The 27,212-nt window shown below is 39.9% G+C and overlaps 1 protein-coding gene and 1 pseudogene across 1 annotated transcript; both read left to right on the top strand.

Annotated features, from left to right (window-relative positions):
• Positions 1–7,358: 7,358 nt before the first annotated feature.
• LOC121792525 lies at positions 7,359–9,250 on the top strand (annotated as a pseudogene).
• Positions 9,251–22,050: 12,800 nt separating this feature from the next.
• Positions 22,051–23,312, top strand: LOC121792515 (WRKY transcription factor 22-like). The gene is made up of 3 exons (XM_042190498.1): positions 22,051–22,435; positions 22,509–22,619; positions 22,691–23,312. The coding sequence occupies exons 1-3, from the start codon at positions 22,107–22,109 to the stop codon at positions 22,974–22,976; spliced, it is 726 nt and encodes a 241-aa protein (XP_042046432.1). The 5' UTR covers positions 22,051–22,106; the 3' UTR covers positions 22,977–23,312.
• The last annotated feature ends 3,900 nt before the right edge of the window (positions 23,313–27,212 follow it).

The following is a 27,212-nucleotide window of genomic DNA, read 5'->3' as shown; positions in this document are numbered from 1 at the left end:
GGGAGAAACGTGCACTGAATCCCATTTTTCTATTTCATATCCTTCCATTTGAGAGAGAGAGAGAGCGCTATTGGTTTACTATTTTGGTTGATTTGGTTTGTAGTTAGACCATCTCCAACGGTAATAGATCAGTCATAAGCTAGTCATAAACTCTTCCTGCCACATTATTAGGACAAGCAACTGGAAATGCAATAGGCTAACTACAATAAACAAAATTATAAAAAATAAATAATTAATAATCACACAAAATACGGAATTAAATTTACGACACAGATACAAGAAAATTCAATAATAATATTTAAAATAAAAAAATACATTAATTAAAAAAAATTACATTAATTAAAAAAAATCTAATGACGTGCAGTCCTCCGCGCCCACAACTCTTCAATTAAATCCTTTTGGAGTTGAATATGAGCATCCACTTGGCGCATGTCGGCTTGTGCATTGAGGCGGCCGACTTCATCGTGAGGTGCCCCCCTTCGTACGTTGAGGGCGGCCACGCCGTGGCTTGGGCCGGCTTCATTAGCATCGTCATTGGCCCAACTAGTCAGTTGTACACCTTCATCTTCGACAATCATGTTGTGTAGGATAATACATGCGTACATTATATCTGCAATGCAGTCGACATGCCACAAACGCGTTGGACCCCTAATTGCCGCCCATCGAGACTGGAGCACACCAAATGCGCGCACCACGTCATTGCGCGCCGACTCCTGCTGTTCCGTGAAGTAGGATTTCCTCTCATCTGATGCGAGAGAAAACTCGTTAAAACAAGTGGTGCGAATGAAAATGACGTGCAAATCGCGTATATATAGTGTTTCGAAAAATTAAAAAAAAAAATCGAGCTGGCCGATCGGGAGCCTGCAATGGCGGCTAGCCGATCGGCCAGCGCCTGAGAATCGGCGTCCGCTCGCCGATTTGGCGCTAGCCAACTCCAATGGTTAGGCGAACGGACCGACCAGCGCTGGGAATCGGCTAGCCGGTCCGCTAGCTGCCATTGGAGATGCTCTTAGAGAAGCATTCTTGGTAGTTAGTTTGCAGCACAATCCTGTGCTTTAATTCATCCTCCGTCTCTTTCTCGCTCCATCACTTTTTCATTTTCTGCCCTCTCCCTTTTATTTTTCACTTCTACACTCTCCCTGGCATTTAAGGCCATTGGAGTCTCATCTCCTCAACTGCCTGAGTGGAATTCACAACTTTTCCACCATTTTATTATTGTTTTCTCTTCCAACCATAACAATCCTTCTTCAAATGGCCAGGCTTTTTACACCAATGGCAGGAATGCGTCTCTTTCTGATCATTTGGTGTGTTCTTGGAGGTTTCATTGAATTTCTTGAATGGCTTCTTCCCCTTAAATTTCTTCACATTCAAACTCTCTGAGACCGATTCAGAAACCCTCACCTCTCCTTTCTGTAGCTCCTTTGATCTCAAGGCCGACTGCACTTCTTGAAGTGTGATGGTCTTTTCTCGGCCATACAAGATTGCATCGCGTAACTGATCATAACTGTGTGGAAGTGCATTCAATAACAAGATGGCTTTATCTTCATCACCGATCGAGACATCAATATTTTCAAGATCATCCACGGTTTTATTGAAATCCTCCAATTGCTCCAAGATCCCCTTTCCTTACACAAATTTATACGAGTATAAACGCTGCTTCATAAGCAGCCTATTCACTAAAGATTTTGTAAGATATAGATATTCGAGTTTTGACATAATACCTGTCGTTGTAGTTTCTCTCGATATTTCCCGCAGAACTTTATCACCGAGGCATAGAACTATCGTGCTAAATGCTTTCGCCTCAATTTCCTCATTCTTCTGAGTAGTCTTCGCATCAGAGGCCACTGCCTCTTTTCCATCCTTCACCTCCTTCGTCAGAGCTGAAGATAAACCCTGCTACGTAAGCATAGCACGCATCTTCATCCTCCACAGAGCAAAATCGTTCTTGCCTGTGAATTTTTCGGCTCCGAACCTTGATGTCATCTTCGGTCGCAGATCCGTTTCCAACAAGAACAATATCAGAAAAAATTTCACTCAATTTTCCCACCTGACGGCGCCAATTGTTAGAATCTATGTGAAATTGAAGAAGAACAAGTTGAGAAACAAGAATACTCTTATTGGTTTTTTGTAGAATCGAGAGGATACAATCTGAGCTACAAAACTGACTCAACAACTCTAAACAAACTTTATACATTCAATTCTAAAACACAACAGTCAGAAATGAAATCAATGGCCTGGATTAAAGATCCTAAACTGATCTAATCTGACGGCTGTTGAACACTCTGTTGAAGTTTGACAAATTTTGCCATCCCACATCGGTGGGTATAGGAATTAGTTTGGGGGAGAGTTGCCTATAAAAGGAACTCTCCTGCCCCATTAGTTAACATCCCCAAATATTGTATTCTCTTCTCCGTCTATATATAAGCGGGCTCTGCAGAGGGTGCTCGGAGACGTAGGCAATTTGGTCGAACTCCATTATCAAAGTTTCAGGTGTGTTCTTTCTTTATTATTTATTTTGTTCCGCATTTATTTCTGGGTTTATTTTCTGTTGTGGTATTGTATTCAATATTATTTGCGGGTTTGGTAGTAGTGTTTTGTACACCGACTGATAAATTCTGTTGGGAGTCTGGTATTTAAGAGCGGACAGTGTCCCACCAGTCTTTCCGGAGAATTTATTTGGGGAAGTAATTTTATCGAGTAGACTCCGTTGGGTTAACTCTGAAATTACTGAATGGGTTTATTTCACTATTTGAGAGAAAATTACCCGGTTTTCTCAACAAGTGGTATCAGAGCCAAAGGTTCGTCCTTGGTTCTATTTGTTTGTAATATTGAATACTTTATTTTGAGTCTGTAATGGCGGGTAATGATCAAGAAAACAAGGCTAGTTCTTCGTCATCGTGGTCGAGGTTTCCACTGTCAAATATGAAATTGACGGTGGAGATATTTGACGGTACTGGCCATTTTGGTATGTGGCAGGGGGAGGTTCTAGACTCTCTTTTCCTGCAAGGTCTTGACATTTCCATTGAAGAAAAGAAACCAGAAGATATAGATGATAAAGATTGGAGTACCATAAATCGGTTAGCTTGTGGAACAATTCGGTCGTGTCTGTCCAAGGAGCAGAAGTATGCTGTCAAGAATGAGACTTCTGCACATAGATTGTGGAAGACACCGGAGGACAAATTTCTGAAGAAGAGTGGTCAGAATAAGCTCCTTATGAAGAAAAGGTTGTTCCGATTTGAATACCGACCAGGTACCACTATGAATGAACACATTACTTTGTTTAACCAATTAGTAGCAGACCTGCTAAATTTAGATGTGAAATTTGAGGATGAGGATCTGGCATTGATGTTGTTGTCGTCTCTACCTGATGAATTTGAACATCTGGAGACCACATTACTCCACGGTAAAGAGAATGTGTCTTTAGATACTGTATGTTCTGCTTTGTATAGTCATGAATTGCGAAAGACAGATAAAATGAAAGGCAAAGCAGTTACAGATGAAGCTTTAGTGGCAAGAGGTCGTCAACAAGGCCGATCAAAGGAGAGAAGAGGAAGGTCCAAATCGAAAAGGCGAGTTGCCAAAGATGAGTGTGCTTTCTGTTATGAGAAAGGACATTGGAAGAAAGACTGCCCAAAGTTGAAGAAGAAAGAAAAGGCTTCGCAAGATGCAAATGTTGTTGAATGCAAAAATGATGCGGAGTCAGATTGTTCTTTGACGGTTTCACCTTCAACATCGCATCCAGACGAGTGGATATTGGATTCAGGTTGCACCTATCATATGTGTCCCATCAGGGAGTGGTTCTTTGATTTCGAAGAACTCAATGGCAGACTTGTTTACATGGGGAATGACAGTCCATGTAAGACAGCCGGGATAGGCTCAATCAAGCTACAGAATCAGGATGGATCCACTAGAATTTTGAAGGATGTGCGGTACGTGCCCCAGTTGAAGAAGAATCTCATCTCATTGGGGGCCTTAGAATCTAAAGGCCTAGTTGTGATGATGCGAGATTGAATTCTTAAAGCAACTTCAGGAGCATTGGTGATGCTGAAAGGTGTGAGGAAGAACAATTTGTATTACTACCAAGGTAGTACAGTTGTTGGGACAGTAGCAACTGCAACTTCGAGTAATAAGAAGGATGCAGAGGCGACGAAGCTTTGGCATTTGCGATTGGGACATGCTGGTGAGAGATCATTGCAAATTCTCGCCAAGCAAGGATTATTGAAAGGTACGAAGTCTTGCAAATTAGAGTTTTGCGAGCATTGTGTTCTGGGAAAACAACGAAGAGTGAAATTTGGCACTGCAATCCATAATACGAAGGGAATTCTGGATTACGTGCACTCAGATGTGTGGGGACCTGCCAAGACTCCGTCACTTGGAGGTAGACACTATTTTGTCACTTTTGTTGATGATTTTTCCAGGAGAGTTTGGGTGTACACTATGAAGAACAAAAATGAAGTCCTTGGGATTTTTCTGAAATGGAAAGCTCAAGTTGAAAATTAGATGGGGAGGAAGATCAAGGTTCTCCGATCTGACAACGGTGGAGAATACAAGAGTGATCCTTTCCAAGATGTATGCCAAGAGTTTGGCATAGTTCGGCACTTCACAGTGAGAAATACACCACAGCAAAATGGAGTGTCAGAGCGTATGAATCGAACACTAGTGGAGAAAGTTCGTTGTATGCTGTCTAATGCTGGGCTAGACAGAAAATTTTGGGCTGAGGCCATCACATACGCTCAACACATTGTCAATCGTTTGCCATGTTCTGCCGTTGATGGCAAGACTCCTTTAGAGGTATAATCCGGTAAACCTGCAACTGATTATGATTCTTTGCATATTTTTGGTTCTATTGCATATTATCATGTGACTGAATCAAAGTTGGATCCACGTGCAAAGAAGGCTTTGTTTATGGGTTTCAGTGCTGGTGTTAAAGGATATCAGTTATGGTGTTTGGAGTCTAAGATGACGATTGTAAGTAGGGATGTTACCTTTGATGAATCTTCCATGTTGAATAAGGTAAATACAAATAGTAGTGATACTTCGCAGCAGGTGGAGTATACACCGAAGCAGGTGGAGTTCGAAGAGGCAGTTGTGATCCCAACTACGAACACCACAAATGACTCTCCTACGGAAGAAGAAGAGTCAGATGATAAAGAGGTTCCACCCCAAGAACCTTCGCAGCAATCAGAGCCAATTGCAGTCAGGCGAACGAGGCGGGAAAATAAGAAACCTGCTCGATTTGCGGATATGGTAGCATATGCGCTTCCAGTTGTTGATGATGTTCCATGTATCTTTTCAAAAGCTATTGAAAGTTCAGAAAGCGATGGTTGGAAAGGTGCTTTCGAAGAAGAGATGCAATCTCTTCAGAAGAACAAGACGTGGAAGCTGATGTCATTGCCGAAAGGCAGGAAGGCAATTGGATGTAAATGGGTTTTTGCAATGAAAGAGAGATTTCCTAACAAAGATGATGTTCGCTACAAAGCAAGATTGGTAGCTAAAGGCTACGCCCAGAAGGAGAGAATTGATTACAATGAGGTATTTTCTCCTGTTGTTAAACATTCCTCCATTAGAATTTTGTTGACTTTGGTAGCGCAGTTGAATTTGGAGCTAGCTCAACTTGATGTGAAGACCGCGTTTTTACACGGTGATTTGAAGGACGAAATCTATATGACCCAACCGGAGGGATTCAAGGTTGCTGGTAAAGAAAATTGGGTTTGCAAATTGTACAAATCGTTGTACGGATTGAAGCAGTCTTCAAGACAATGGTACAAACAGTTTCACAAGTTTATGAAGGATCAGATGTACACAAGAAGCAAATACGACCACTGTGTGTATTTGCGCAGACTTCAAGATGGTTCCTACATCTACCTACTCTTATACGTTGATGATATGCTGATAGCATCAAAGAGCCAAGTTGAAATTGACAAATTGAAGGCTCAATTGAGTAAAGAGTTCGAGATGAAGGATTTGGGGGAAGCCAAGAAGATTCTCGGCATGGAGATAACAAGAGATATAGAAGGAGGCAAGCTTTGGCTGACACAGAAGCAGTATTTGACCAAAGTACTACAACGTTTTGGTATAAATGATGATTCCAAACCTGTAAGTACCCCACTTGCTCCTCATTTGAAACTTAGTTCTCAGTTATCTCCAAAAACGGAAGATGAACGAGAATATATGGCGAAGGTTCCCTATGCTAACGCAGTTGGAAGCTTGATGTATGCAATGGTGTGTACAAGACCAGACATTTCACAGGCCGTTGGTACTGTGAGCAGGTACATGCATGATCCAGGAAAGGGTCATTGGCAAGCTGTGAAATGGATTCTGCGGTATATCAAAGATACTGTAGATATTGGTTTGTTGTTTGAGCAGGACAAATCACTTGGTCATTTTGCAGTCGGATATTGTGATTCCGACTATGCTGGTGATTTGGATAAGCGAAGATCTACTACGGGCTATTTGTTCACTTTAGCGAGTGCGACAGTTAGTTGGAAGTCTACCTTGCAGTCAACGATAGCTTTGTCTACGACAGAGGCAGAGCACATGGCCATTACTGAAGCTGTGAAGGAGGCGATTTGGCTTCATGGGTTGCTGAAAGAATTGGGTGTTCGTCAGAAACAACTTGAAGTATATTCTGACAGCCAGATTGCTATTCATTTAGCAAAGAATCAGGTCTTTCATGCAAGGACGAAGCACATTGATGTTCGCTATCATTTTGTGCGGAAAATTCTCGAAGAAGAGGAAATTGTCATCCGAAAGGTTCCGACTTTGGAGAATCCTGCAGATATGTTGACCAAGGTGGTCACGAGAGCCAAGTTTGAACATTGTTTGGACTTGGTTAATATTCTGCGATTTGGAGCTGGCGCTTGACTGCGCCAATATGAAAGCACCGCGAGTGTCTGTATGGGTGGAGAAGATTGTGTTTGGTGGGATTTGAAGTTTTGCCAAGGTGGAGATTTGTTGAAGTTTGACAAATTTTGCCATCCCACATCGGTGGGTATAGGAATTAGTTTGAGGGAGAGTTGCCTATAAAAGGAACTCTCCTGCCCCATTAGTTAACATCCCCAAATATTGTATTCTCTTCTCCGTCTATATATAAGCGGACTCTGCAGAGGGTGCTCGGAGACGTAGGCAATTTGGCCGAACTCCGTTATCAAAGTTTCGGGTGTGTTCTTTCTTTATTATTTATTTTGTTCCGCATTTATTTCTGGGTTTATTTTTTGTTGTGGTATTGTATTCAATATTATTTGCGGGTTTGGTAGTAGTGTTTTGTACACCGACTGATAAATTCTGTTGGGAGTCTGGCATTTAAGAGAGGACAGTGTCCCCACCAGTCTTTCCGGAGAATTTATTTGGGGAAGTAATTTTATCGAGTAGACCCCGTTAGGTTAACTCTGAAATTACTGAATCGGTTTATTTCACTATTTGAGAGAAAATTACCCGGTTTTCTCAACACACTCTTCACTAATGTGCTTGATTTAGCTCCAATATAGCTGATCCATCAAATCCCACATTCTTCTTTCTCCTTCTCCTCTTACATTTTTTTAGATTTGCTTTTATGCAATTATCTCTCTTTTTATTTGTTCAGTAATTATTCCATTGTTGATTCCGAGGATTTCGTGTGTTTATTTCAATAAAGATCATTGCTTTATTTTTCTTTTCCTGTTTATTCATGTTTTGGCAAAAGCATATTTTTTTTGAATCCGTGGGTTTTGTTTTTTACTTCATTTCAATTCTCACACACACACATTTGAGTGCAATGTTTTATTTTGTATTACTACAATACTTTCGTTTATATAATTATGTGTGTGTGTGTTTTTTTTTTTTGCAGAAGTTTGTTCTGAAACTGGATCTGGAAGAAGACAGAGACAAAAGAAGGGCTCTCAAAACTGTGGCTGCCCTTTCAGGTTTGCTTGTAAAATTGGTTTGTGTTATTAAAACTCTATGTGCAAATAAATATTTATAAAAAAATAATTGTATAATGTCGGTGAGTTTACTATTCCCGCTTAAAATTCTAGAATTCTTATATTTTTCGTGTTTATGCATATCCAAACAAGGGAGACAAATCTGTACTCGCAACAAAATCATATTTTCATTAGGTATCATTTTCAAATATAGAGATACAATTGAGACTAATGGTGGCGATATTGAGATGGTTTTCGACATTCAATTACTCATAAATGCACTTATGCTGGAAATGAGAGACAAAACAACACTTGAATGAACATCATTATTGTCTAGATTACCCTCACACTGAACAACTCATTCATTGATCAGGTTATATTTGGGCGTGGGCGTGTCGAGTTTGATGAACTCGTGTTTGCTAATGCTCACGTGCATCTATGTTGCTCGTTTGGTGTGCGAATTTGCTGTTGCTCGCTTATGAAACTCATACATTTGAATGCATTGCATTGTCGCCTTTGAAAATGATACAAAAGTGCTATAGGAACCTGCATTTTACGCTGCCTTTGATTCGACCCCCCCGTCCTAATGCTATGTTTCACCTCACAGATATGCAGTTGCTCTATGGGTTTAGTACAGTTGCTTTTTACTACTGTTTGGTTGCAAGGGTTCATAGTTTGGCGAATAGAGAGAAGCTGCATAGGAAATTATGTTATTTGGTTTAATTATGTATGCCAAAGATCTTCTCTTGTTTGGACAAAAGAGAGTGTGAAGATATATTCATTGATTTTACATGTGTATGTTGCAAATGTAGATCTTTTATTGCACTTTCATTGACTTATATACCCTTCTTGGCTTAGGAATCGATGAGATCACCATTGACATGAAGGGCAAGAAGCTAATGGTGGTCGGTACCGTTGATCCTGTGAGAGTGGTAAGCACAAACTCCGCAAGAAAAACTGGCAGGTCGACATCATCTCCGTTGGCCCACCTAAGGAGCCAGAGAAGAAGGAAAAGGGGAAGAAAGACGAGGAGAAGAAGGAAGAGGGGAAGAAAGAATACCCCAAAAAGGAAGGTGAGAAGATGGAGAAGGCGGAACCGGACCCCGTTGTTGGCACGGTGATGCCCTTCCGTCAGTATTATCCGCCGATTAACACATACTACTATGTGCATCACAGCATGGAAGAGAATCCAAATGCATGTGCTATCCCTTAGGTAATTTTACTCTGTTTTCCCTTTTTGAATAAAAACAGAGCAACTCTGCTCATACCTGTCTAGGCTATAGTAGTCTTTTCGGGATTTTATTGTGTATATATAATTAATAATGTTTTTTTTAAATTTAAAAAAAGTTGAATTATTATTATTATTATTATTATTATTATTATTATTATTATTGTCATTCGCTCCACAGTTGGAGATCCTTGCTGTAAAGTTGATATGCTTAGTATATTTTGATAAAGACAAGGAAAATGGAATGATAAAAGTAAAATAGATTGTGGGAAAACTCATAAAATTTTATCAAATTTTTATTCAATCCCGCAAATTCTAAATATAGTCAATTGCTATATGGTAATGTTAATATTTTTTCTGAATTGTCTTATTGATTTAATTTAAGAGAATTTGTAGTATATGACATGGAAGCTGAAATCTATTGTTTTTATGCATATTTATATAACTCATAAAAGCTACGAAGTTTAATGTAAAAAGTATAGAATAAAAGAGAAGACTGATGTATTTATGCTTAAATTCGTTTACAAATTTATCTCATTCAAATTAATGGGACAATGGATAACAATATAGTTGAATATATTTGAAAGTTGTAAGATTGAGTATATTTTGACCGAACATTGTGATTTTTTTTAAAAAAAATTGACCTTTGATATATTTGTAGGATATGTTTTTTCTTAAATAAGTTATAATCTGTTATAATTATAGATTTGAATTGGAGAAATTGTCAATTCATCACAAGGGGCATGCATGAGGCTTTCTGACTTTGTTGCTATAACTTTGGAGCAATTTATTCCGCCATTTAGTATTTCCGGATTTAAATAAGGGAGGAAGAAGAAAAACCATCAAACAAAATTTCGTATCGAAAGGAATTTTTTACACATCCAAAAAACTGTAAACATCGCCTCTTAATTCCTCTCCTCAAAACATAAAGTGATGGCCGGTTAAGTAGGTCATACCAAAGAAAAATAAATATTGGTTGTGAATTTTTTCATTTGTAGTTTGAATCAAGTTGATATTAGAATATGACATTTTTAGTTTGAAGTCAATTTTACAATAATGCGAAAATGACCTGAGATTCACCCCTGATTCATTAAATTCAATCAAAGAGACATTGCGCGGCTAAATTAAATGTGCCACGCCATCTTGACAACGCTTCAATTTGTATTTCGTTTTCGTCCATTTAATTTTTTGGATAAATAATTATTTTAAAACAGTACTATAATACTACTACTACATGGTACTCATACTCATTTAGTGGTATATAACAAATGTTTTAATGCAAAATTGGTAAAAATAAGAGATAAATAGAATAAATGATTCAAATATTATTTATTGAAACTACATTAGAAAGAGAAATTTGCCAAAAAAAGATAGAGACTAATTTTGATAGTCGATCAAAAATAGAAAAAATATACTAACTATTTTTTATGGATGGAGATAAAATATTCAAATCTTGAATGAAATCAAACACTGATCCCTATATCGCTAAACCCATTAGCATACACAAAAGTTTTATTTGACATAGTTGGTAATTTCCATGCGTTTAAATTCTCTTCTCTTTTCATACAAATGCCTTTAATTTTGCTGCAAGTTTAGTTTAAAAGGAGAGAATAAGAAAAAAAAAAGAGTTTTTCAATTATCATCACATTTGAGTGGTACACGCACTTTTTATCACATGAGCTAGCAATCAATGCAACTTTATCTGGGCTAATGTTGGGCCTTGGCTTTATTTGTTATCCCAATTGCTGATTTAGTCGGTGAAAGGAATAATTGATTTAAATATTTAAAAACAAAATGTTATTGTTTTATTGTTTCATGTCCAGATAAAGTTCGTATAATTCTCTTACCGAACTTATTTCATGGTTTCTTGTCTTAAGCGTAGTTACTATATAAGAATATTAGTCATATTTTGGATTGCATGTTTGAGATCTAGAGGTCTGTCGCACTACAAATCTTATCTGGGATTATTCTATACTCCATCTATGTCCATTATTGAGTGATGTATTAATTTCTTTTCGGAATACGAGTTAAAAAAGTAGTTGACGTGTCCGGGGATGCCTTGCGTTAAGGTACGGACCTGTTAAAGGCTTTAGAGAGGCCGATCTCGAGGGGCTATGACATGGAAAATGCAAGAAGACTTATCAACTCTCTTTTAGGACGTATCTAGCAAGAAGAGGCAAGACTCGAGGAGAACTGGGCCTTCACGTTGATGCTCGAAGTCGAGACCGAGCTATCATGTACATAGTGCTACACTTTTTATTATTACTAAAAATAGAATGCAAATGGACAATGTATTAACACACAGCTCATATTTAGCACTGAATGGTATTCACAAAGAGCCAGAGACTAATTTGTAGGCTCTAAGTATTGCAAATAAACTTCGAACACTATTTCGGTCACATAGAATTGGCTTGGTTTTTATATTGTTTAAAGCAAAGCATTGATATATTGACCAAAATAAATTTTAGAATGTTTTCAAACCGACTAGGCAAGTGTGGAATAATGGACTCCATTTGGGCTTGCTGTTTAAATTTGCTGGGCTGATTTATTGATGGCCCAATTACAAGTATGGCTTGATCCATTCTGGACTTGGCCCATTACTTAAGTGAGCTACCCGATGGCTGCCACGTGTCACCTCCACGCGGATCATGGCGCTGAGCCGTTGGATTTGAGGTGTGTTTTCTCGGAGTCTTTATTCACCTCCTTGACTCTTCACTCTCTGATTCTATTCCATCCACTCTCACTCTCTCCTTTGAGTCGGCTCTCTGGCTTCTCTCTAGAAACCTCTCTCTCTCTCTCTGAAACTCTGGCCGTTCTTCTTCTCCGATGGCTCTTTTCTCTTCTTTTCTGTGAGGATCGAGTGAGATCTCTCAACCTCTGAGTTGATCTGGAGATTTGTGTGAGTTCGAACGGTTAAGTTCGTTCTCTTGTTGTTTCTGGGAAGTTGTTCGGTGGTTTTCTTAGATCCGTGAGTTCTAAGGGTTCTTGAGGTGTTGTGGTTGCCTCGGTGAGTGGTTGGACGCATGGGGTGGCTCTGTGTGGTAGTAATCGGGTAACCCTATCTCGGGGTTAGATTCTTTCCACGGTGCTCCCTTGTGACTTGTTGGATAAGACGGAGGAGGTCTTTGGCCCTTGTGAAGCCGTGTGTGCGACCTGAGCCATTCTCTGGACTTTGTGTTTCAAGTTTCTTTCGATTACGGTATAAGTGTTGTTTAGATCCGAGAGGATCCATCACCTGTTATTACTAACTTGTGTGTGAGTGTGCAGGTGAATTACGGTGTAGGAACCGGTGCTATTGTAAGCGGTCAAGGCTTAGCAATAGATTAGGGTTTTTGTAATTCTTGCTATTGTACTCTACTTGTCTGGTTGTAATATCTGGTTCTATATTTGGCTTGTTCTTACTGAGATTAGCCATCTCAGTTGTGATATAACAAAAGAGGTCCCGGTAATTAGTGAATCCTAAGTGATCTGATCCCTACAGTGGTATCAGAGCCACGGGGGGATCACTTGGGCACGCCGGGTCGCAAATTAAAGGAGGTGGGCTCGTCAGAGTAAAGCTCGACCTCCGGTATATGCCCTGAGGTAAGTCGGATATTCCTTAACGAAGGATATCTGCTCTGGTATGTTGGCTGGAACCCTAAAACTTTTACTGCTTTCTAGACTAGGACTGGGCAGTTGTGTCTGGTAGTTGCCATTGGCCGTGGCCTAGGTCTATGTGCTCTTGTCTTCTGATATGTTTCTTGATGCAAATACTGCTTAACTTGCTTCTGTTGTTTTCTCTGTGATTGCTTCTTCGTTGTTTGGTTCAAAGTGTGTGTTCCAGAGCTTGATCACTGTGTCTTGAGTGAATTACCTATCCACCATGTGCCTTAACCGCCTTGAGTGACCCCCTGCGCCCCCATACATTGGGTGATTGCGAACTGGGAAATCCTCCTGCCGGAGTACACGTGACAGATAGGGAGGAACTCGTTTTCTGACCAAATTCTTGAGTCTGGAATCACTTTGAGTTGTGTGAAGTTGCTTTCCTGTATGGATGTGCCTGTTCTGTGTTCTTGCATCTGTGTTTCTCTGCATGAAAAATCCCTACATATCTGTTCTAAGTGGACTCACTAAGTGTGGTGTGTTTAAGTCCACTCTCTGTGACTAGGGGTGAGCAAAAAAATCAGAAACTGAATATCCGAACCGAACCAAACCAAAATTTTGAAATTTGGTTCCGTTATTTTGGTTTTTCGGTTCGGTTCGGTTTTGAAAATACAAAAATTTCGGTTTTTCGGTTCGGTTCGGGCGAAGGAAAAAACTGAAAAACCGAATAACCGAATTATATATATATTCTATATATTTAATATATTATATTATATATAATATATAGTATATTATTTTAATAAATTCTACTATATTATATATATTATATGTATTATTAATTTTATATTATATATAAATATTCTATTATTATATATAAAATAAAATAAATTACACACATATATATATATATATATTAATATTATATTTATTTTTTTGGGTTTTTCGGTTTTTTCGGTTTTGTTCGGGTTTTTCAGTTTTTTAAGTTCGGTTTAGGTTTTTCGGTTTTTCGGGTTCGGTTCGGTTTGGATTTTGAACTAAATTTGGTTTTTCGGTTTTGGTTCGGTTTTGACAAAAAACCGAACCGAAACCCGAATGCACACCCCTATCTATGACAGTAGGGTTGTCTGCTGTGTTTTCTGTGTCACAGGAGTCTTTGTGTGTATAAAAATCTTTCTCAAAATGACTCAACCAGTTGGAATAGTACCCTTTAATGGGAAAAATGATTTTGTCATCTGGAAACAGAAAATAAAATGCATTTTGATTCAGCAAAAGGTTTTCAAGGCAGTAGAAGGAACCATTCCTGATACTGAAACTCCTGATAAGGTTGCAGAAATGAATGAATTGGCCAGGTCTATTATAATCTTAAATCTGTCTGATTCTGTAATTAGGAAAGTTGGAAACATTGAATCTGCCTCTGAGCTTTGGACAAAACTTGACACTCTGTTTACTGAAACTTCAATGTCCTCAAGAATGTATTTACTTGAAAAACTTTTCAAATTTAAACTTGATCTTTCAAAGGACATTGATGATAACACTGATACTTTTCAGAAGCTTGTCCAAGATATCAAAAGGTCTGGTGATAAAACCATTGATGAATACACTAGCATAGCCTTAATGAATGCTATCCCTGATTCTTATAATGATGTTAAAGCTGCTATAAAATATGGAAGGGATAGTGCTCCCCTGGATTTGATTATTAGTTCTTTAAAGTCAAAAGAAATTGAAATCAAAGAAAATCATGTTTTCAAATCTACTCATTCCAAGGCTATGTATGTAAGAGGCAGATCTAAATCTAGAGAGGGAAATGAAGACATTCATTCAAATGAACATGGTAAAAAGAAAGGAAAGAGTAGGTCCAGGTCAAGAAGCAAGAATCCAAAAGCAAATAGAAAATGTTTTAACTGTGGTGAGGTTGGTCACTATAAAAGGGAGTGCCCTAATCCAAAAAAAGCAGAAAATTGGTAATAATAATATGGATTCCCTTGTTAACCTGGCAAAGAATAATGATCCTGAAGGTGTTTGTTTCATGACTCATGATATTCTGTCTGTAAACTCTTCCCTGGGTTGTTCTTTCACTAAAAATGACTGGCTGATTGATTCTGGATGCACCTATCACATATCTCCTTTCAAATCTGTTTTTTCTGATTTCAAACCTGTGGAAAATACTTTTGTCTCTATGGCTAATGACAAGAAGTGTCAAATCCTTGGAATAGGTACTGTGTGTTTGAAATTCAGCAATGGTTATGTTTTACACTTGAAAGATGTGAGATATGTGCCTGATTTGTGTTACAACCTGCTCTCTTGTACTTGTTTGGAATTAGATGGGCTAGAGGGTAAGTGGGGGCATGGTATCATGAGAATCTGTAAAGGTGCTATGTGTTTGTTTAAAGCTGAAAAAAGATGTAATCTCTATGTGTGTTCTGCTCAGCCTGTGGTTTGTGTTAATAATGTCTCAAATGTGGTTAGGGTTGATAAAGCCATGATGTGGCATAACAGACTTGGTCATATGAGTGAAAAGGGTCTTAATATTTTGAAGAAAAATGAGTTATTGTCTGAAAATGATTTTCAAAATGATCTTCCCTTTTGTGACACTTGTGTTCTAGGCAAGCAACATAGAGTTTCTTTCCCAACACCAGTGTCTGAAAATATCAGTCACTGTGTTATTGAATACGTACACATGGATGTGTGGGGTCCAGCTTCTGTCTCAACCCACTCTGGGTCTGTGTATTTTCTGTCCATAATTGATGATTTTTCCAGAAAAGTGTGGTGTTTTCTAATGAAAAACAAATCTGAGGTCTTTGAAAAATTTTTAACATGGAAAAATCTTGTTGAAAATCAAACGGGAAAAACCATTAAGGTCATTAGGACAGACAATGGTCTGGAGTTTTTTAATGCCCAAATGAATTCAGTGTGTTCTCAGTTTGGAATTAAAAGACATAGGACCACTCCTTATACCCCTCAGCAAAATGGAGTTGCTGAAAGGATGAATATAACTCTCCTAGAAAAGGTTAGGTGTCTTTTGTCAAAAAGTGGTTTATCCAAAAAATTTTGGGGTGAAGCCCTTATGACCTCAGCCTACCTTGTGAATAGATCACCCTCTGTTCCCCTAAAAGGAAAATGCCCAGAATCTGTTTTTACTGGTAGAAAAATCTCTCTGTCTCATTTAAGAGTCTTTGGCTGTAGTGTCTTTGTTCATTCTAAAACTGACAAGTTGGACCCTAGATCCAAGAAAGGGGTGTTTCTTGGATACTCTGAGGGTGTCAAGGGTTATAGGATTTGGAATAGAAGTGAACCTGGTTTCAGGGTCATTATAAGCAGAGATGTCATCCTCAATGAAGATGAGTTTCCATGTCTTAGACCTGCCCCTGATCCCACTCCTCTAAGTGTGGACAATGCGCCTCATAGTGAGGTGAAGTCCACTGATAATCTCACTGAAGTGGAGGTATCTGAGGATACTCCAAGTGAGGTGGAGCAATTTTGGATTCCAAATCCTATCACCCTGAGCCTGAGCCTGAAACTGTTTTACTTGACAATCATGATGACCAAGTTGTTAACCCTGGTCCAGATTTGAGTGATTATCTCCTGGCCAGAGACAGAGTCAGGAGACACATTAATGAACCTAATAGGTATTCTGGTTTGGTTAACTTGATAGCCTTGGCTTTTAATGTGCATGAGTCTGATGGTGATGAGCCCCAGTCATATAAACAAGCAGTAAAATCAAAATTTTGGAATGAATGGAATAAAGCCATGGAATATGAAATGCTTTCTTTGAAAGTTAATTGTACTTGGTTGCTTGTCCCTCTACCTGTCGGTGCTTCTGTTGTGGATTGCAGATGGCTGTATAAAATTAAAAATGAGGTAGAAGGAATTAGGTACAAGGCCAGACTTGTGGCCAAAAGATTTACTCAACAAGAGGGGGTAGATTATACTGAAATTTTTGCCCCTGTTGTCAAATTCACTACTGTTAAACTTATGCTTGCTTTGTGTGCACATTTTAATTGGGAACTGAAACAAATGGATGTAAAAACAGCCTTCTTGCATGGTGACTTAGATAAGCCTATCTATATGAAACAGCCTGAAGGGTTTGTAGATCCCAAGTATCCCAATCATGTTTGCTTGTTAAAAAGGCCTTATTTGGTTTAAAGCAATCCCCTAGACAGTGGAACATCAAATTTAACTCTTGTATGCAAAAACTTGGGTTCATGAGAAGTACCTTTGATGCTTGCCTCTATGTGAAAAATCTTGATAAAGTTCCTATTTTTCTGTTGCTATATGTTTATGATATGCTAATTATGGGACCCTGCCTTAAATCCATTAAGTATGTGCAATCTGCTTTATGTGACAACTTTGATATGAAGGATCTTGGTGATGCACAAAAGATTTTGGGTATTAATATCCATAGGAACAGAAAGGACTCTGTGCTTGTGCTTCACCAGGAACCATATGTGCTTAAAATTCTGCATAAGTTTAACATGGCTGCTGCTAAGACTGCCTCTGTGCCCTTAGCTGCTCATTTTCTGTTGAGTAAGGATTTGTGCCCAAAGTCTGAATCTGATATCCATGCTATGAGAAAGGTTCCTTATGCTAATGCTATAGGTTCTGTTATGTACTTAATGGTTAGTACTATGCCAGACATTGCTTATGTTGTTTCTTGCTTGAGTAGATATATGTCTAACCCTGGACCTGTGCACTGGGAGGCCTTGAAATGGCTTTTGAGATATCTGAAATATACATCTAAGTATGGTCTGTGTTTTATGAAGAGTGATTGTGGTATAACTCTGTGTGGTTTTGTGGATTCCAATTATGCAAATGTTAGGGACAAGAGAAAGTCCACCACTTCTTATGTGTTCACTGTTTGTGGTTCTTGTATAAGCTGGAAGTCTCAACTACAACACATAGTAGCCCTCTCCACTACAGAATCAGAATATATAGCTATCACAGAAGCTATGAAGGAAGCAATTTGGTTAAAGGGAGTTCTTTCTGAATTTAACTTCTTAAAATCTATTCCTGCCTTATATTCTGATCGTCAGTCTGCTATTCAATTGTGCAAAAATCATGTTTTTCATGATAGAACTAAGCATATAGATGTTAGGTTCCATTTTATTAGAGATGTGGTTGAAAAACAAGAAATCATGTTGCATAAGGTGCATACTGACAAGAATCCTGCTGATATGAGAACTAAATGCTTGCCTGCTGATAAACTGCTTACTTGCATTAAAAGGTTGCATTTTGATTGTGGTTAGCATGTGCATATGCATGTCCCGGGGGGAAGACCTTGTTGATTCTCTAGACCTTGGTCTACTGAAATCTCAAGGCAAGACAAAAGTCCTACTTGACTAATGAGCTCTGTCTCTTTGGTGTCTTGTTAGGCAACCTGGTTAGTTCTTGACTAATGAGCTCTGTCTCTTTGGTGTCTTGTTCTAACCTTGTAGGCTGTGATAAAGCAACACGATGACCAAGGCTCTCCTCTGTTTACCAAATGTAGTCCAAGGTGGAGTATATGGAATAATGGACTCCATTTGGGCTTGCTGTTTAAATCAGCTGGGCTGATTTATTGATGGCCCAATTACAAGTATGGCTTGATCCATTCTGGACTTGGCCCGTTACTTAAGTGAGCTACCCGATGGCTGCCACGTGTCACCTCCACGCGGATCATGGCGCTGAGCCGTTGGATTTGAGGTGTGTTTTCTCGGAGTCTTTATTCACCTCCTTGACTCTTCACTCTCTGATTCTATTCCATCCACTCTCTCTCTCATTTGAGTCGGCTCTCTGGCTTCTCTCTAGAAACCTCTCTCTCTCTGAAACTCTGGCCGTTCTTCTTCTCCGATGGCTCTTTTCTCTTCTTTTCTGCGAGGATCGAGTGAGATCTCTCAACCTCTGAGTTGATCTAGAGATTTGTGTGAGTTCGAACGGTTGAGTTCGTTCTCTTGTTGTTTCTGGGAAGTTGTTCGGTGGTTTTCTTAGATCCGTGAGTTCTAAGGGTTCTTGAGGTGTTGTGGTTGCCTCGGTGAGTGGTTGGACGCGTGGGGTGGCTCTGTGTGGTAGTAATAGGGTAACCCTAGCTCGGGGTTAGATTCTTTCCACGATGCTCCCTTGTGACTTGTTGGATAAGACGGAGGAGGTCTTTGGCCCTTGTGCAGTCGTGTGTGCGACCTGGGCCATTCTCTGGTCTTTGTGTTTCAAGTTTCTTTCGATTACGGTATAAGTGTTGTTTAGATCCGAGAGGATCTGTCACCTGTTATTACTAACTTGTGTGTGAGTGTGCAGGTGAATTATGGTGTAGGAACCGGTGCTATTGTAAGCGGTCAAGGCTTAGCAATAGATTAGGGTTTCTGTAATTCTTGCTATTGTACTCTACTTGTCTGGTTGTAATATCTGGTTCTATATTTGGCTTGTTCTTACTGAGATTAGCCATCTCAGTTATGATATAACAAAAGAGGTCCCGGTAATTAGTGAATCCTAAGTGATCTGATCCATACAGCAAGTTCTTTGTACAATATGTAAGATTCCGATAAGTTACAACAATGTACAAGCTGCACAAGTGAACAGACGACCATATATGCGAATTGGTTAGTGGAAACCCCAAATAGGAGGATCGCTCGAGCCATGTCAATTGAAAAAATATGAGCCTCTTTAGCTTGATCTAGTAATATTCTTGTATTAAGGGACATACACCATGCCATGACCATAGAGCATCACTAATACAGTATCAATTTTACTCATAATAACTACTCACCACATATTACTAGGGGTGAGCATTCGGATCAAAATTTTGTCTAATTCTAAAATCCGAAATTTCATAAAAACTGAATCTGATTCAAATGTTTTGAAAATTTTATTCTAACTTTGAAGTTCGATCCAAAAATCCACGAAAATATGTAAAAATTCAAAATTCCAATGCCAAAAATTCAAAAATCCAAAATTCCAATACCAAATATTATTAGAACTGCCCAACAGAAAGATTTTATATTTGTTAGGGTTACTATTATAATATATTTTTATTACATAAATATTTATAAAATATATATTTCAGGAGTCATCTTCTATTGCTTATAGCATCATAATCCAAAATCAACACCAAATCTCCATCATTAGATTTCAAAATGAGTGAATGAGATTAAATCTTACGAATTTTAATAAATAGTAGACAAAATATCAACAAAAGGGTAAGATCGTCATTCTATTATCATATCATAATTTTCATGTTTTTTTATATCAACATAGTATATTACAAATATCAACACAATGACATGAGTATTTCAACACAAGTACATGAAAATATCAGCACAGTTTTATTGAGATTTTACATGCATTATGTTGAGATTTTACATGCATTATATTGATATTTTACATGCATTATGTTGAGATTTTACATACATTATATTGAGATTTTACATACATTATATTGAGATTTTTTGATGTATTTCTTGATAAAAATCTGCTTATCAACATAAAAGAAAACTAAAATAAAAATCATCAAATTGCATCATCCGAACGTCGTCGGAACATATGCAATTGAGATCTCGTTAGAATCCTTATAAAATTATCTTTAATTTGATATATTTTTTGCGAAAAAATAATTTAAATCGAGTGAGTTACATAAATTTAAATTTTTGGGATAATTTTAATAAGAGAGAATTGACATTAATACCCTTTAATTTTATTTAATAATTATTTAAATTTAAAATATAATCTACTTGGCATTATATCAACCACTAAATCTCCTAATCAAATGGTTAAAAATTGATCTTAATTTTGGATTGCTAATTAGTTAGCAATTGATCACATCCCTATATTTCAGATTTCGGATTATTTACTTCAAAATTTAAAAATTCTAATCCAAATATCTGAAATTTTTTAAAAACCCAAAAGTTTTTATTTCGGTTGTTATCTGTGGGCACTACTCGTGCTTGTTTTTTAAGATTATTCTAAGCTAAATAGAGAGTGATTTTATTCTTATTTTGTTTTGTTTTATTTTTAATTTTATTATTTATCCCAATACGAAATTTATTGATATACTTTAAGTATATAGTTATTTATTTTAATTAAAATTGAAAAATGCCTAAATCTAATCGGTTAGATCATTAGATGGCTAAAATTACGGGAGCTTCGTAGGAGATGCAATTTTGACATCGCAGATAGGCTGTTAGCCAAGAGGTGCTCGCAAATTACGGGTTATTGGAGTCGACGGGACTGGCAATCAATTCGTTTATAAAAATGTGTGAGAATGTATTCATATGCTAATAATATGGACGATGATAGAATGTGTGTATTTCACTTGCCTATAAAATGTTGAATGCTAAGTTCATATTAGTAACATTTTATTTAGTTCCAAAAAACTTGATCATATTTTTGAGACTTAAAAAACAATCGCAAATAAGAAAGAAAGGGAGTGCTTTATACTCCCTCCGTTCCATAGTAATGGAGATATTTCTTTTCGGCACGGAGATTAAGAAAAATTGTGTTAAATGAGTTAGGGCACCCACAGTGGGGCGGACGATAGGCCGCCCGATGCCTCGGGCGCGCCATCGTCCGCCACTGTGGATGCGCGGACGATGGACGATGCGTCGTCCTCGCCCGACAGATAGTCCGCGGAGGAAGCGCGGACAATAGGGCATCCTCCGCGCCATCGTCCGCCCACTGTGGGCGACGCGGACGATGCAACGCGTTTTTAATTTTTTTTTAATTCGAAAAATTCATTTATATAAATACCACCTACCCCACCTTTATTTGTAACATTTTCATTCGCATTTTCACTCTCAATTTATACTAGAAAATGGATTCCGATTATTACACTAGAAAACCTATAGGTCGCCCCTTAGGTGCCGCACTGCAGGTGGAATGGTAGGAGGATAAAATGCTGATGTGGCGGTGCATAGGGCGGGCTTTAGGGCGCCCCTTAGGGTGCTCCACTGCTTATGCCTTCAAGTGAATAAAGTGGAAAAAGAAAAAGGTAGAGAGATGGAGAGATAAAAAATAAGAGGGAGTAAAGTAGGTGTGGAAAAATGTGTTGACTTTAAATAAAAAGGGAAATGACTTTATTACTATGAAATGTATTAAAGTAATAAAATGACTCTATTAATATGGAACAGTAAGTAGTAAGTAATGAAGCATGAGACGCAGTCAGATTTTAGAGTGGAGCACCCGGCCCACGTGGGTCTGCCTCGATATGTTTTGTCGGCAACCCCACCCACCCCAAACACTAAACCGCGTAGACTCACTTTCTAGTTTCTACCCCCTTTGACATTTCCAAAGTCAACTTCACAGCCATGCCTCCTTTCTCTCTCCATTAAATAAAATACTACTATAGTATAGCCTTGTTTCTCCACCTCTTTAGAAAAACCGTCCATTTCCTCTCTCCACTCCTAAAAAAGCCAGCCCTTCCATTTTTGTCTGTAATGGAAATGGAGGATGATTGGGACCTTCACGCCGTGGTCAGAAGCTGCTCGACCTCCACCACCACCTCCAAAAACCCCACTAGTTTTGAGGGCTTTACTTTGTCCAAAGATCGCTTTCAAGGCACAAGGGTAGAAGATTTGCATCAGCTTTGGAAACAACAAATTCCACCGATTTCTCCACTCTCTGTTTTGCAGGAACTATCGTCGTCTCACCAAATTCTACAGCAGCCGCAGCCCAAGCACGAAATCACACAAATTTCCCCCAAAAAACACCACCTTTTTTCCATCGTTAGCGCCTCAAAACGCAGCACCACAAGGTCCAAAAAAAGGTAATCAAATGTCCTTTTTTTATGGATCTAGTTTCAATTTTAGTACTAACTAAAATTTACCAATTTGTTGCAGGAAACATCAGTCGAAGAAGGTGTGCCATGTCCCGGCAGAGAGCGTGTCTTCCGACGTATGGTCATGGCGAAAATACGGCCAAAAGCCAATCAAGGGATCCCCTTATCCAAGGTCTGTTTAAATTTAATTGAAGAAGGTTTTCAAGAAAAATGATTAATTAAATTAATTGTTGTGAAAATTAGGGGTTATTACAAATGCAGCACATTAAAAGGGTGTATGGCAAGGAAGCAAGTGGAGCGGAACAAATCCGACCCGGGAAAATTCATCATCACCTACACCGGCGACCACACCCACCTCGTCCCCACCCACCGGAATTCCCTCGCCGGCAGCACCCGCAGCAAGCCCGACTCTAAGAAGCCGGAGGAATCTGAGGTGGACATCGATGACGACGATTTTTTCTCCGGACTAGACGATTTGGGCGGGGAGGGCTTGCCGGAGAGCCCTGCGACGGCGACGGCGGAGGGGTAATGAATAGAATCGAATCGATGCTTTTCTTTCCGTTTTGTAGCCACCCGACAAGTTTTTTTGTCCGTTGAGATTAGCAGAGAATCTAGAAATCATGGAACTTTTTATCTTTTTTTTTTTATCTTTATCTTTCTTTCTAGGGAATAGAGTTAATTTTGTAATGATAAAGAGAAAGGGTTAGTAGAGAATCTAGAGATGTCTATGAGATGTTGGTTGTATATTTGTGGTAGTTGATGTACAGGATATTATACTAGGACCTTATCTTCCATTACATATTTATTTGTATAGGAGCATATATTTTCCATTAATTATGTCATTAACTTCTGCATTTCATTAGTACATCAGATGTAATCCACTATGACTTCATGACTAGATTTTAATGAAACCACGCATGACGCATGTACATACTTCGAATGTCAATCGTTGTTCCATTGTAGAATGGATAATTATTTCGATGTCAGGGCTATTAAATAAGGAATATGGTCATAGACACTACGCACTTTATTCTATATCTATACATGTACAGAAGGGGAAATTGGGGAAAGATAATTGATGGGGTGCGTACTAAACAAGCCCAACAGCAATGACGGTCCATCAGCCCAAAACCAAAGCAGGAGTATGAGTTCGGCATTACCAAAGAGTTCGGCCTCAGCCTACAGCTCGGTAAAAGCCAACCAATCAAGCTCTGCTCTCAGGTCGGCATCAAGCTCTACTCTCAGATCGGCAACCAAAGCAGTTCGGTCTCAGTATTCGACCGAACAAGGAGTTAGTGGACCCATACAGGATGTCCAACACACCCACTACCACGTGGTGTCAACTCAGGCCACGATCGTAGGCCATGACCTACGCTACATCCACGATCTTAGGCCATGACCTACACGACATCCACGACTTAGGGTGGAGATGCAAGCCACGATCTTAGTTCCATATATAAATAGAATTTAGATCTGATATGAAAAGGTTAAGCTCTCTAGAGATAAAACATCATATAGCAAGTCTGTGTTGTAAGCTGTAAATCCCAGATCAAGCAATACAATCTTGCCCTCCCTTCTTCCCGTGGACGTAGATTTACTTCAGTAAATCGAACCACGTAAATTCTCTGTGTCGTAATTTACTTTTACGAGCATTCATCATCATCAATAATTCGCGGATTCATCACTGGCGCCGTCTGTGGGAAGCAGAGAACCAAATTTGTGATAAAGCGAATTTTTGACCATTTTTTCCACCCAAAAAATGCATACCAGATCGCAGAGTACCCGTATTCCTGCCCGTGAGAACCAGGAGGAAGCCAATCCATCCCATAGGTCTGGAAAACAGCCTAGGGATAAATCCACCACCAGTTCTCATGGCGGAGGAACAAGCCGCTCCAAAAATCGTCCCACTGAGTCTTCCCAGCAGCCCGATTTGAACGAGGCTGTCAAGCTGTTTTTGGCTGAAAAGCAGGAGGAATTCTTAACCTTCCTGCAAAAAAGCCAAAAGCAGCCGGAGACGAAAACGGCGGATTCTCCCTCTCCCTCCATACGAGACAGTCACTACCGCAGTAGTGTCATGTCTTCCAGGAGAAAGAATCCTCGGTACCGGAATCACAGGAGAACTCCATCTCCTCCATACCGAAGAAATGTCGGGTTCGCAGTGTACGGAGCATTGAGGACTCCGTTCTCGGACGATATTACCCGAACTCCCCTACCACAGAACTACCGAACTCCGTCGATAACCTATGACGGACTCGTGGATCCTCATGATTTCTTGGGACGCTATCAATATAACATGGCGAACCAGGGTCTCAACGAGGTCCACATGTGCAAGCTGTTTCCCGAGCTGCTCATCGGGAACGCAAGAAGGTGGTTCGATAGCCTCCCCCAAGGCAGCATTAGATCTTACCGAGATCTAATGGATGCATTCCATAGGAGGTTCTTTCAGAAAGCGGAAGTCCGAATCACTTCGGCTCAGCTGCTTTCCATTCGTCAAGGTCGCGACGAAAAAATCAGCGACTTTATGACAAGATTCCACAAGGAATGCCTGCAAGTAGACGATCTCAACGATCTGCTTGTCATCTCGGCATTCCAAAATGGAATCCTGCCCGGAGCTCTCTACAGGAAGCTCGTTGAGTGCGGTCCGCAGACAGCTCAGGAAATGTGGGACATTGCGGACCAGTACTCCCGGGCCGATGAGGCAGACCGTCGCAAACGGTCGTTAGACAGCTCATCGTCCCGAGGAGACAGAAGGAAGCCCGATCATAGCGATCAGGGGCATCCTCGCCGGACTCCATTTGAAAGAATTCAAAAGGCTCCGGTACAAGACAGATTGGGACCCCGTCTCAATCCCGAGAAGCCGCCCGCTCAGTTCGTACCGCTGAACAAGCCGAGAGCGGAAATTTTCGAACTGCACTCTGACCTGTTCGAAAAGCCAAAGCGGATGACGAAATCAGCCGCGCGCCGACCCCGGGATAACTACTGCTCCTACCATCAAGACCACGGTCACGATACCGAGGAGTGCAGAAACTTGGCTGCAGGTATCGATGTTCTTGTGAAGGCAGGGACATTGAAAAAATACCAAAGCAAGCAGTCAAAGAAGAATAAAAAGCAGAGAGGTGCGAACTGCGCTCCTCCAGATCCGAAAAGGCAGCCGGATCCCGAAGACGATGACGAGCCGCAATATGATGGAGTAATCCAGACTATCGACGCTCTCCCTGCCGGGAAGACCAAGTCGTCCCTGAAGTCAGAGCGCAGAGGCTCCAATCGAGAGGAGCCAACGCATAAAAGGCTGAAGCAGGACGAAGTGATTACGTTCTCGGATGCTGATCCCGTCCCGGCCATCTCTCCTCACCAAGACGCCATTGTCATCCAAGCCGGAGTGGCAAACAAACTAATCCACAGGGTGTTTGTGGATACAGGAGCGTCGGTTAGCATTCTTTTTAAAGAGTGCTTCGACAAACTAGAAGTGGACCCAGCTCGGCTCAGTCCGGCTCCGCTTCCCCTGAAGAGCTTCGCCCAGGAGGACACCCGCCCTGAAGGTATTATCAGCCTTCCGATCACGGTGGGGAAAGCGCCTACTAGCTCCAGTACGATGATTGAGTTCTTTGTGGTAAAAGCTCGGTCTCCATACAACATCATCCTGGGAAGAGACTGGCTCAACGCAGTTCGGGCCGTTTGCTCTACTTATCATCTCACCATCAAGCTCCCCACTAAAGGGGGGATAGCGGTCATCCGAGGTGATCAAAAGAGAGCAAAAGAGTATCTGCAGATTGCGCTTAAAAGTGCCGAGCAATCAGATCGGCATCATCAAGCATAGCAATCACAGCAGCCGGAGTCAGAGGCAAGCGAAATTACCGAAGTCACACCAGAGCCGAACTCAATGACCGTTCAGTTATACGAAGATGATCCATCCAGAACGGTCAAGATCGGTTTCGCGGGAACGCCTCTACTTCGGGAAAAAACCATCCAGCTCCTCAAGGAGTACAAAGACGTCTTTGCATGGTCTCCGTTGGACATGACCGGAGTGCCCCCCGAGGTAATCACTCATCGTTTAAATATTGATCCTTCGGTCCGGCCGATAAAACAGAAGCAAAGACTCTTTGCGGCAGAATGAAGTCAAGTCATCCATGACGAAGTCCGTCAATTATTGAAGGCGGATGTGTTATTCGAAGTGAAGTATCCTTCGTGGGTAGCCAATCCTGTCATGATCAAGAAAAAGGAAGGAGGATGGCGGATGTGCATAGATTTCACCGATCTAAATAAGCACTGTCCCAAAGATTGCTATCCCCTTCCGAACATAGATAAAAAAGTAGAAGCTTTGATAGGCTTTGAAATTTTTTGTTTTCTTGATCTATACAAGGGATACCATCAAGTTTTAATGGATGAGATTGACGCTTCAAAAACGGCCTTCATTACTGATTTCGGCATTTTCGCTTATAAAAAGATGCCATTCGGTTTAAAGAATGCCGGAGCCACTTATCAAAGGATGGTAGACAAGCTTTTTCGGCACCTGATTGGAAAGGAGGTCGAAGTGTATGTTGACGATATAGTCGTCAAAAGCAAAAGCACTTCGGAGTACGAGCACAACCTCAAGTCCGCTCTCAACGTGCTCAAGAAAGCCAACCTCAAACTTAATCCCCAAAAGTGTACCTTTTTGGTAGATTCGGGAAAGTTTCTGGGTTGTTGGGTTTCAAAGGAAGGACTCAAGGCAAACCCCTCAAAAGTTCAAGTCGTTCAGAACATGGCGATGCCGAAGTCCATACAT

The sequence above is a fragment of the Salvia splendens genome, chromosome 2 (genome assembly GCF_004379255.2).
Source record: "Salvia splendens isolate huo1 chromosome 2, SspV2, whole genome shotgun sequence".
Lineage (NCBI taxonomy): Eukaryota > Viridiplantae > Streptophyta > Magnoliopsida > Lamiales > Lamiaceae > Salvia > Salvia splendens.
This window is presented reverse-complemented; position numbering and strand designations above follow the sequence as displayed.

Coding starts and splice junctions, on each gene's coding strand:
- LOC121792515 (XM_042190498.1), top strand. CDS start 22,107: ATGGAAATGGAGGATGATTGGGACCTTCACGCCGTGGTCAGAAGCTGC. Junction 22,436..22,508: donor ACCACAAGGTCCAAAAAAAG/GTAATCAAATGT, acceptor AATTTGTTGCAG/GAAACATCAGTCGAAGAAGG. Junction 22,620..22,690: donor AAGGGATCCCCTTATCCAAG/GTCTGTTTAAAT, acceptor TGTGAAAATTAG/GGGTTATTACAAATGCAGCA.